Genomic DNA, 12,399 nt, shown 5'->3' on the forward strand with positions numbered 1-12,399 from the left:
CTGGAATCAGTCCGTCAATAGCTACCATGCACATGGGCTACAAATCTTCTATTCCTGGTGCCAAGCCACTCCTGAACCAAAGACAATATCAGAAGTGTCTTGCCTGGGCTAAGGAGAAAAAGAACTGAACTGTTGCTCAGTAGTCCAAAGTCCTCTTTTCAAGTGAAAGTAAATTTAACATTTCATTTGGAAATCAAGGTCCCAGAGTCTGGAGGAAGAGTAGAAAATCCAAGCTGCTTGAAGTTCAGCGTGATGTTTCCACAGTCAGTGATGATTTGGCATGAGGTCATCTGCTGGTGTTGGTCCACTGTGTAAATTAAAAAGTGACCATGCATGAAGGAAACTAGTGAGACTAGTGAGGGAAGCCACCAAGACACCCATGACAACTCTGAACATATTATAGGCAGCAGATAAGAGAATATTTACAGGGGAATTGTGCAAATAGTGATAGAAGCACCAAATTCAGCACAAATACTCCTTAGACATTAATCTTTTGAAAACAAAATGATTAGCCACCTGAATTTTCAATAGGCCAGGTAGCCAGGTCGGGATCAATTGAAGAATTACACAGCGGTCAAAATTAAAAGATGATCCAATTAAATTGAAAACTATACCACATTATTTGTGTGATCCCAAAGATTCCAAAAAGGTATAGTTTGGACTATCTGTAACTGAATGTTTTGCAGTTATGGAGTAAAAACAGCAAGAATGGTGACAAAAGTCAATTTCAGTTTGTACAGGGGTCAAAAGTTAAAGTATTTGTGCCAGATTTGGTGCTTCTCTGACCATTTGCACAATTGTTTCAGTTATGTGATGCACTACCAGGGGGACACTGCCCACCATTTAAAATCCACCACCGCCAGTGGGCTGCAGCCCACACTTTTGGAAACACTGATTTACTGTAGCCCAGTTTGAATTTTATTCATCCATCCATCCATCCATTTTCTTCCGCTTTATCCGAAGTAAAATGTAGAAAAGCAAAAGAATTAATGGGTCGTATGACAAATTAGCTAGGGAATAAGAGAGTATGTGTTTGAGGATCTGATAAGGAGTCCTGTGCACCTACTTCCTGCACTGAGCCTCATCACCCTAATAGGACTGATATACTTGTGTCCAATAGGTATTTTTCATTAACTTGCCTTGTTTAATTCAAAGCGCGGCAGGTGAATTATGGGCTCAAGTGCCGACCTCTGTCACCGCTGATGAAATGGCAGCAATGTGGTCAAAGCTGCATTTTACGTCTGCACGTAAGCATTGAATAACCTTTCAAAAGCCACTATCACAGCTCACAAGTTTGTCTCAGAATCATCGTCCTTGAGAATCTATCATTTTCCGTTTAATATAACTCTCATTTTCAAGGGATCCTGAGGTGGTGGGTGGGCCGTTTTATTGGTTCATGTTGAAAGCTGCCGTGGCACTAAAAATAAGTCATTGGTCCTTAAATCAAGCGGATCTGTGACAGGGTCCTCTGAGGAGCAGATCAATATTGTGATGATGTCACCATCTGACACTCTGGAGAGTTGATGATTTATTTTCTAATAAATGATATTTCACTGATCTGGGACCTTTAGCAAAATACTGATGAATTTTCTGACCTTGTGTTGCATCTCAAAGCAACAGCAAATGAGACAAAATCATAAATGAAAAAGGAATATTTTTCTATTTTCATGGTTTGTTGGTGTGAAACACTCAAAAGTCAGAATGCTTCAGACATCTTTAGATGGGGTTTAACAACTTTTTTGAAAAGTAAAACACAAGTTAATGCCAATAATTGCTTTGTTTGAACACATAAGAGACGTGCTGTCGTGTGTTTGCACCACTTTGAAAATTTGCATGGTTTTAGTTTTAGTTTCTTGCATTGTCCTTGATTGAGAACTAGTCCTAACAGCTTCAATAATAATTCTAGCAAACATACATTTTTTATTTGGACTTTGTTCAGTGTTTGAATAAAATTTCATATTATATTCAATGTTGTCTTGATTTTGCTCTTTAAAACAAGCACATTATGGGCTTTCTTCATTTGGGACTTGTCAGAATGCAAATTGCTATTTAAATGTGCTAATATTAGCACAAACCAGGCAAGGGGTTCTTTTTATCATATTCAATAGGCATGGGTGCAGTGTAGTTGTAATATAATCTCAACTGATCAGAGTTGCACCTTTCACTATTTTTTTACACTGCATTGGTATTGAGAAAAGCCAACACAGGTGATAGGATTTCTGGCCAGTTAACAGATTAGCACAAAATTGTCAGAGCACACAACAGCCACTAAAACTCCCTGAGGTGAAGCACTGAAGCAGTAAAGTGAGTTTTTTTTGTTTATCCACAGATTTTCTATTACTAGATTTTCTGGACTGTTTATAAAAAAAAAAAAAATAAAAAAAAATACTGCATTGTCATCTAAGACCACGAGATGGCACCCTCTGCTTGTGTGGTCCACTGAATGAGATACTGTTGTTAACAATCAGGAGCAGAAGGTGGCAGTAATGCACAATTAAGCTGGGTGACATGAAGGTGGAAGCTCCACTAGTGGCCTGGATTACCAACTACCATACAGGCTGTCTACAGTATGTGAAGCTTCAGGACATTACATCCGACACCATCACGAGCAGCAAGGGAGCACCACAGGCTACGGTCCTGTCTCCCTTCCGATTCCTAGTCATTTGACTTCCCTAGTCCTTTGACTTCAGGTTCTGATCCAGAACCTGAAGTCAAACCCATGACGTTCTTGCTGTGAGGCAACAGTGCTAACCTCTAAGCTATGTTATCTTACATTTTTACCTTGGAAAAAATTGTCAAGGTCAAAGTCCTGTTAGAAGTGATTTTTCATAAGTTAAAACATAATACAAAATATAGATCAAAAGGACTTTTCAACGTTGGAATCAAATATCCGCTAAATCCGCAATATGGATCAGATGCAGATCAAACTGACTCTCTTCATTGAGAGTGCCAGTTTGCACCTCACTGTCACAAATGAGAGTGATTGGGGCACTTTTTATTGAGATATAATGCAAAATGTACCCTACAGAGTTTTGACAGAGTTATGAATTTTTTAAAATTTGTTCAATGTAAAAGGATAGGGATTTTTCCAATTTTCCAAGATTTTCCTGACTATGACCTTTGATCTATGACCTTTAAAACTGAATCAGTTCTTGTCTATCATGATGTAAATCCTCTGTAAAAAAAATATTAACAATATATGAAAAATTGTGACTTACAACTGTTCACAAACAGACAAACAGGGGTGAAAACATAACTTTGTTGGCGGAGGTAACAACAACAATAATAATAATAATAATACAATTTGAAATAGAGAGATGTTCTGTGTCTTAGAGGATTATTACATTTAAACAAGCATGTTCTCAAACTGAAAGACCACACTCTGGAATAAAAAGAGTTATTATACGTAACTTTCACACTACTCACTGCAACACTTGTTTGGACTGTGTGATACAACAAGAACAGAAATGCCAACTCAGGCAGCCAATTCTAAGCTAAGTGTTGGTGTTATAAATAAATAATTCGCTGAGTTTTCAACCATCTAATTACATTGTACATTTACCTCACCTGTGATTGTCTGATCAATGGTGATAAGAAGCAGTTTACCTATGTTTTTTGACATTTATGAAAACTTTAGTTAGCTTGTTAGCTTCTGATTGGTCACGTAATGTTTGCCTTATAAATAATTAATTCAGCGTTTTCAAACATTTAATTACATTGCACATTTCCTCACCTATAATGGTCTGTTCAGTAGTGACAAGAAGCTACACTCAAGAAAAATATAAACGCAACACTTTTGGTTTTGCTCCCATTTTGTATGAGATGAACTCAAAGATCTAAAACTTTTTCCACATACACAATATCACCATTTCCCTCAAATATTGTTCACAAACCAGTCTAAATCTGTGATAGTGAGCACTTCTCCTTTGCTGAGATAATCCATCCCACCTCACAGGTGTACCATATCAAGATGCTGATTAGACACCGTGATTAGTGCACAGGTGTGCCTTAGACTGCCCACAATAAAAGGCCACTCTGAAAGGTGCAATTTTATCACACAGCACAATGCCACAGATGTCGCAAGATTTGAGGGAGCGTGCAATTGGCATGCTGACAGCAGGAATGTCAACCAGAGCTGTTGCTCGTGTATTGAATGTTCATTTCTCTACCATAAGCCGTCTCCAAAGGCGTTTCAGAGAATTTGGCAGTACATCCAACCAGCCTCACAACCGCAGACCACGTGTAACCACACCAGCCCAGGACCTCCACATCCAGCATGTTCACCTCCAAGATCGTCTGAGACCAGCCACTCGGACAGCTGCTGAAACAATCGGTTTGCATAACCAAAGAATTTCTGCACAAACTGTCAGAAACCGTCTCAGGGAAGCTCATCTGCATGCTCGTCGTCCTCATCGGGGTCTCGACCTGACTCCAGTTCGTCGTCATAATCGACTTGAGTGGGAAATGCTCACATTCACTGGCATTTGGCACATTGGAGAGGTGTTCTCTTCACGGATGAATCCCGGTTCACACTGTTCAGGGCAGATGGCAGACAGCGTGTGTGGTGTCGTGTGGGTGAGTGGTTTTCTGATGTCAATGTTGTGGATCGAGTGGCCCATGGTGGCGGTGGCATTATGGTATGGGCAGGCGTCTGTTATGGACGAAGAACACAGGTGCATTTTATTGATGGCATTTTGAATGCACAGAGATACCGTGACGAGATCCTGAGGCCCATTTTTGTGCCATACATCCAAGAACATCACCTCATGTTGCAGCAGGATAATGCACAGCCCCATGTTGCAAGGATCTGTACACAGTTCTTGGAAGATGAAAATGTCCCAGTTCTTGCATGGCCGGCATACTCACCGGACATGTCACCCATTGAGCATGTTTGGGATGCTCTGGACCGGCGTATACGACAGCGTGTACCAGTTCCTGCCAATATCCAGCAACTTCGCACAGCCATTGAAGAGGAGTGGACCAACATTCCACAGGCCACAATTGACAACCTGATCAACTCTATGCGAAGGAGATGTGTTGCACTGCATGAGGCAAATGGTGGTCACACCAGATACTGACTGGTATCCCCCCCCCCCCCCCCCCCCCAATAAAACAAAACTGCACCTTTCAGAGTGGCCTTTTATTGTGGGCAGTCTAAGGCACACCTGTGCACTAATCATGGTGTCTAATCAGCATCTTGATATGGCACACCTGTGAGGTGGGATGGATTATCTCAGCAAAGGAGAAGTGCCCACTATCACAGATTTAGACTGGTTTGTGAACAATATTTGAGGGAAATGGGGATATTGTGTATGTGGAAAAAGTTTTAGATCTTTGAGTTCATCTCATACAAAATGGGAGCAAAACCAAAAGTGTTCCATTTATATTTTTGTTGAGTGTATTACGTGTGTTTTCTGCCACATATAATAACTTTTAGTAGATTCTGTTCACTAATGCCATATCAGCATTATAAATAAATAATGTGGGAATTAAATAAATTTTGCTTCTTATTGCATGACGTGGTCACACCAGTTTTCAAAAATAAATAAAACTGAGAGACTGGTACAACTTGTTCCTCTTCATGATGCATTTTTTGGACAGATGTGTCTGAAATTCTGATGAGTCTTATAATGGGGTAAATACGATTCATTAAGTGATTGTTTTCAGTTCACTTTTCTGTGGACGTTATGGCAGTGAATCACAGTATTTTTTTCCCTTGGACCCACGTAATTGTATCTAAAAAAGACAACATTTAGTACAAGATTTGTGAAAAAAAAAATGTTTTAGGTCCATGTGAATATTCAGTGAGAAAGCTCAGGTTTAAATTTTGTAGATTTCTTAAAAGCCTTCTCCAGATTCCAGTACAGAAGAGCCGTCAGCAACTCGCTGCCATTCTTACTGTCACTGGTCCCTCTGAGGATAAGTACAGACAGCATGGTTTCCACACAGACAATCCTGAAGTTGCCACTTCATACTATTTTCTTTGGTTTTTGCAATATAGAAAACTGCTCTGAAAGTGTTGAAGATGGGAATGTTATTTTCTGTGGTTTGATATTTTACATTTTTTTCTGAAAGTTTTGATTTTTCATATTTGATTTGTGTTATTTTTGTGGTTGTTGCCATTTTACAAATGGTTCTGAAAATTTTGAAGTTGGAAATTGTACCTAATTTGTTAAAATAAAAAAATTTTCAGTCCTTCAAGTCTGCCATTTGCCATTCATCCATCACTCACTTGCTTTCTGTACATTTTATAATGAGCCAACTAAAGCTTTTCAATGTTTGTCTTTGGTTAACATTGAACACTTTTTGAAACTGGATGGCCAAGGGCTCAGGTCACTCAAAAAGTTTATTAATACAACAAAAAAATGGTTATGCTGTCTTGAGCCACTTTGGTAGGTACTGACCATTACAGACTGGGAACATCCCACAAGGGCTACAGTTTGACAATGACCTGGCCCAGTCATCTAGACATCAGTATTTTTCCTTTGTTAGACTTACTCTAATGTTTCTGTCCCTATTTTTCTTGCGTCCAACACATTAAATTCTATACTGAAAAAAGAACCAACTTAAAAATGCGTTACCAATGGTAAAACCTGAATGAATTATGTTGTTTGAGCTTAGGTTAGCAAGTTAGATCAACTCTAACTTGCAAACATAAGTTCAAACAAATTATTTCATTCAGGTTTTAGCAATTGTAACAATTTTTTTAAGTTGGTTCAACTATTCTCTTTTTCAGTCTAGGACAAAATGTTTGCTTGCCACCAAATACTTTATACGAGGTCTGTCAATAAAGTATAGGTCCTTTTTATTTTTTTCAAAACTATATGGATTTCATTCATATGTTTTTACATCAGACATGCTTGAACCCTCGTGCGCATGCGTGAGTTTTTCCACGCCTGTCGGTGACGTCATTCGCCTGTGAGCACTCCTTGTGGGAGGAGTCGTCCAGCCCCTCGTCGGAATTCCTTTGTCTGAGAAGTTGCTGAGAGACTGGCGCGTTGTTTGATCAAAATTTTTTCTAAACCTGTGAGACACATCGAAGTGGACACGGTTCGAAAAATTAAGCTGGTTTTCAGTGAAAATTTTAACGGCTGATGAGAGATTTTGAGGTGATACTGTCGCTTTAAGGACTTCCCACGGTGCGAGACGTCGTGCAGCGCTCTCAGCCGCCGTCGTCAGCCTGTTCAAGCTGAAAACCTCCACATTTCAGGCTCTATTGATCCAGGACGTCGTGAGAGAACAGAGAAGTTTCAGAAGAAGTCGGTTTCAGCATTTTATCCGGATATTCCACTGTTAAAGGAGATTTTTTTAATGAAAGACGTGCGGACGGGTCCGCGCGTCGGCTCGCAGCCGCCGCGACGCTCCGCCACAGGAAAAACACCTCTATTGGAAGCCTTAAGGACAAGTTGGAACATGTCCTGCTGTTAAACAATTTCTCATACACTCACTCCACTGAAAGCCATCAAAAGCCACCTGGATTTTACAAATGGTTATCAACACAGAGGTGTTTTTCCTGTGCCGCCGCACCGCGTCGGCTGCGTCCCGACGCGCGGACCCGTCCGCATGTCTTTCATTAAAAAAATCTCCTTTAACAGTGGAATATCCGGATAAAATGCTGAAACCGACTTCTTCTGAAACTTCTCTGTTCTCTCACGACGTCCTGGATCAATAGAGCCTGAAATGTGGAGGTTTTCAGCTTGAACAGGCTGAAGACGGCGGCTGAGAGCGCTGAGCGACGTCTCACACCGTGAGTAGTCCTTAAAGCAACAGTATCACCTCAAAATCTCTCATCAGCCGTTAAAATTTTCACTGAAAACCAGCTTAATTTTTTGAACCGTGTCCACTTCGATGTGTCTCACAGGTTTAGAAAAAATTTTGATCAAACAACGCGCCAGTCTCTCAGCAACTTCTCAGACAAAGGAATTCCGACGAGGGGCTGGACGACTCCTCCCACAAGGAGTGCTCACAGGTGAATGACGTCACCGACAGGCATGCGCACGAAGGTTCAAGCATGTCTGACGTAAAAACATATGAATGAAATCCATATAGTTTTTGAAAAAAATAAAAAGGACCTATACTTTATTGACAGCCCTCGTATACCCCCCCCCCCCCCCCCACATACACACACACACACACACACACACACACACACACACACACACACACACACACACACTGATAGGTGCCACTATAATGAGATAATCAATGTTATTCACTTCATCTCTCAGTGGTCACGAGGTTATTGTTGATTGGTGTATGTACGTTAGGTTGACCAACCCCCAACAATTAAAAGAATTATGGGTTTGTGTCCACATGGACAAATATATATTTGTAACTTGTCATTATATGCCATGGCCTGGTGCTGTAGTGTTCTTGCACTACAGCACCTTTTCTTATGGAACACTTTTTTTTTTTCATGAATCCTGGTAGCCGCTCAACACACATTAATGGCAATGCTAACGGTAGCAAACGCAAGGAATGACAACATCATATTGGACCCATCACCGTAACATAATAGGTAATGACGCTGTGCTGATATATTATTTAGAAAAATGTGCCAAGTGACGGGGGCTGCTTCCACAAGAACAGAAATTTAGCCTTTTTCTATCTAATATGAAATAAATACTTTAGTTTAATTGTTATTTTAATCTCCCTTTGTGTTGTGAAGGTAATTCTACTTACCCGCTACACTCACCCGAAATCAAGTCCTCGCAGCAATTGCTTCTCAGCTGAAAAGCTAAACTGACACAAATTTGCATGTTTTCTGCTAAACACCTGTGAAAAAGCTTCATTTCATTGAGAATGGAGGGTTGTATGAAAGCTCAGTTGTTGGATGAAGAACAGGGTCTTATTTGTAGGACAATAATGAGGCGACCCTTGCACTCCTGCTGTGGTTCATGTGACTGCGTGGGACATAGAAGGGACTTAATTACATTGGTGCTCTTTCCCCTCTCACCAAACACTTGAGGGGACTTTTAATTGCAACAAGGAATTCATTAAGTGTTCATAAGGTCATTCTAATTAAATTTCAGGTCAACTGACTACGGTGCAACGTACCAGAAGCTGAATGACAAAGTCGGAGCCAAGACGATCCTCAGCTATCTGTACGTCAGTCCCAACAACAAGAGGAAGGTAACGTGTTTTTGGTTTTATCCCTTTGGTAATTGTCCCCATTATGTTGGTTTCTTGCATTATTTGCCGTTACATACTTGGCTTTGTTAAATGTGCAAGTGTGTTGATGCTTGTCTCACTGGCTGTTTCATTTCTTTATTTCCCTTTGTTGCATGAAAATACATGATTTAGTGATTACACTTTATCTCATTCATTGACATGGGACATCCACTTGCACTGTTAGCTGGTCTCTATTCCCACAACTGACAAGTCAATATAAAAACATAGTACTCATGCACAAATATTAATATATGATTTTCAACTAAAGGCAAATTGGATTGTTTAATACTGGCAACCTTGTTTTGTGTGTTTGATATAAGAGATCCCTTTGTTCTTTTAAACTTTGGTTCCAAAGTCTCCCCTTTGAAATACTAATCAAAAGTAATTTTGTTTTCCTGGTCAGCTTCAATGTGCTATTGACCCCATAACCTAGTGTATATTTAGTTCTGTATCTTGTTTTATTCCTTGCATTCTATAACTGCGTGTAGAAACTCTCCTACAATAAGCAAAATTCATACTGAAACAGCTTATTTTACAAGCTTTCTCAATCCCTGCCTACTCTGCCACATGCTACACTTCCTCTCTTTGAAGAGGGGGTGTGACCACCAGCAGTTCCTTTTTATTTAAAGAAGCAGGCACAGAAACAGGCCACTTCTCTTTACAATGCATCATTTCAGTTACAACCCCAATTCCAATGAAGTTGAGACGTTGTGTGAAATGTAAATTAAAACAGAATACAATGATGTGCAAATCCTCTTCAACTTATATTCAATTGAATACACCACAAAGACAAGATATTTAATGTTCAAACTGATAACCTTAATTGTTTTTGTGCAAATATTTGCTCATTTTGAAATGGATGCCTGTAGCACATTTCAAAAAAGCTGGGACAGTGGTATGCTTACCAGTGTGTTACATCACCTTTCCTTCTAACAACACTCAATAAGCGTTTGGGAACTGAGGACACTAATTGTGAATGTCATGATTGGGTATAAAAGGAGCATCCCCAAAAGTCTCAGCCGTTCACAAGCAAAGATGGGGTTAGGATCACCACTTTGTGAACAACTGCGTGAAAAAATAGTCCAACAGTTTAAGAACAATGTTTCTCAATGTTCAATTGCAAGGAATTTAGGGATTCCATCATCTACAGTCCATAATGTAGCGAGAAGCCTGCATTCATCATTCAGCCTCCTAAGTTTGCATTAAGCAAAAGTCATAAACAGCATTCTTAAAACAATAACCCGGCACAGCTCAAGACCTGAGATATATTGAGTTGTCAAAAGGAGGCTTTCCTGAGGATAACACAGGATGGCCAGGTGTCATAAAACTGCCCCCTACCAGGATTTAAGACTCCGCCAAAGTGCATTCCTTACTGGGGAGTTGAGTTCTCATCAGATTCCAAAGCCAGATGGTTCCACCTCCTTTCTCATCTAAGCACAGACCACAGAAAGACATATCTGTCCCCAAAAGTCCTAGAACTATGTCTTTACTGCACAATTCCTATAAAACCATACAACAGAAGGATTACCCTCAGCGTTGCGATCACAATGCAGTTCCTCTGGTCAAAATCAGCTGCAGATTAACGGATTTCATGTTTTATGATGAAATCCAAAAACCAGCCTTCCCAAGTCCGTGGAGCAAGTGTGACCCCTTGTAGACAAATTGGGGAAGGGCATGCAACTAACTTGTACAGTATTATAAAGTTGTAACCACATTTTTAAAAATGTACTTTCTTGTAACCAGAAAACAAAGAAAGAGGAAAATAAAAGAACTAACTGTGATCATTTAATCTCACACATGGAATTTATCTATATCCTGCATTTTTGCTCTGTTCATAGATTGTAGAAAGTTTATGAAATGTGCTTTTTCATATATAGTGTTGTTTGATAGTTCCAAGGAAATTCTGTTTACTAGAGTTTTGCAATACAGTACTTGCTTGGTTTCTAAGTGGGAATTTAGGAAAGCAGACACTGATTCATTATAAAACTAGACAAAGAAACACAGAGAAAAACTACAGTACCCAGAATTCTTGGGGGTGGAGCTTTTAACTCTTTGAAAGCATGCGTCCCCGGGGAATCGCTCTCTTCTCTTCCCTTTTTGTTCTCTTCTCTTCATCTTTTCTTGGGTCTAGACACCGGCTCAACTGTCCAAATTTTTATGACCCTTTGTCTGCCACCGCGTCTTGTTTAAACTTGTTTCTTGTTTGTGCGTGCCAACAAGACATTACTTTTTCCTTTTTTTTCTACAGATAACTTTTACTCAACTTTTTCGCAGGCGCATTTAACTTCCTTTGATGATTTTTCAAATTAAAACCTTTTTCTTCTTAAACTCCAAATTCCTCCCGTGAAATTTTTTCTTACGAAGTCAACTATTTTTTATTGAGTTTGATTTGACCCGGCTTCCAAAGACGATGACGAAAGATGAATTTTTGATTTTTGGTGAATAGAGAATAAAGACACTCAAACCTTTATTCTGACAATCCCTAACAACAAGCACTGCAGAAATAAAAACATCCAGGTCAGCCAAGTCGTGCAGCAATTTGAACTGCCACCACAAGTCACAGCCTAAGTGTTGTGAAAGTGTAGGAACACGGACCCACAACAGGGGGCGCAATGAACGGACAATGGAGAAGGTAAATAACAAGGTTTACTATTGTGAAACGAGCACAATAAATACAACAATCACAATTTGGGGTCGAATCCGCTGGTGTCGTGTGGGCAGGCTCGAAGGTAGGAGACGTCCGTCTCAGTCGAACTGGAACCACCCAGATCTCCTCTGCCACCGAACCCTGGAAATACTGGAACCGCCAAGTCCCGAATTCCCAGGTGGCCACTGCCTCCGCTCGTCGGATCCGGTACTGCTGGCGGGAGAGAGCAACAACACACAGGTGTGGATGCGACCGCACCCAGTAACGGAGAGGGGAGAAGCCGCCTCCACCTCTTGTCAAAGTACAGCAGGAAGGTGAGTACTTATCCAAGCAATGAAGCTATCAGTAGTCAACAGTCCTGAAAAGGTTTAACAAGTTTAGCTGGTTGTTCAGAATATAAATGCAGAGAATATTACCTCAGTCTTAGGCGATATCTCGGCACTGAGGTGGAGACGCCGTCCTCCTGATATACCTCTGTGCTGAGTGGAACAGCTGTGTCTGGTGATGGTGACAGCTGTCACCCAGGCTACTCCCCATAAGGCGGCAGCGCCCTCTGGTGCCTGGAGCCCGCACTCCAGGCA

At 40.5% G+C, this 12,399-nt stretch overlaps 1 protein-coding gene across 1 annotated transcript in view; it reads left to right on the plus strand.

The window, feature by feature from the left end:
* Positions 1-12,399, plus strand: part of LOC117525749 (VPS10 domain-containing receptor SorCS1) — a 509,976-nt gene that overhangs the window by 281,396 nt on the left and 216,181 nt on the right. The window contains 1 exon segment of the mRNA XM_034187684.1: positions 9,033-9,132. Coding sequence (XP_034043575.1) covers positions 9,033-9,132 — 100 coding nt within the window.

This window comes from Thalassophryne amazonica, chromosome 15 (genome assembly GCF_902500255.1).
Source record: "Thalassophryne amazonica chromosome 15, fThaAma1.1, whole genome shotgun sequence".
Lineage (NCBI taxonomy): Eukaryota > Metazoa > Chordata > Actinopteri > Batrachoidiformes > Batrachoididae > Thalassophryne > Thalassophryne amazonica.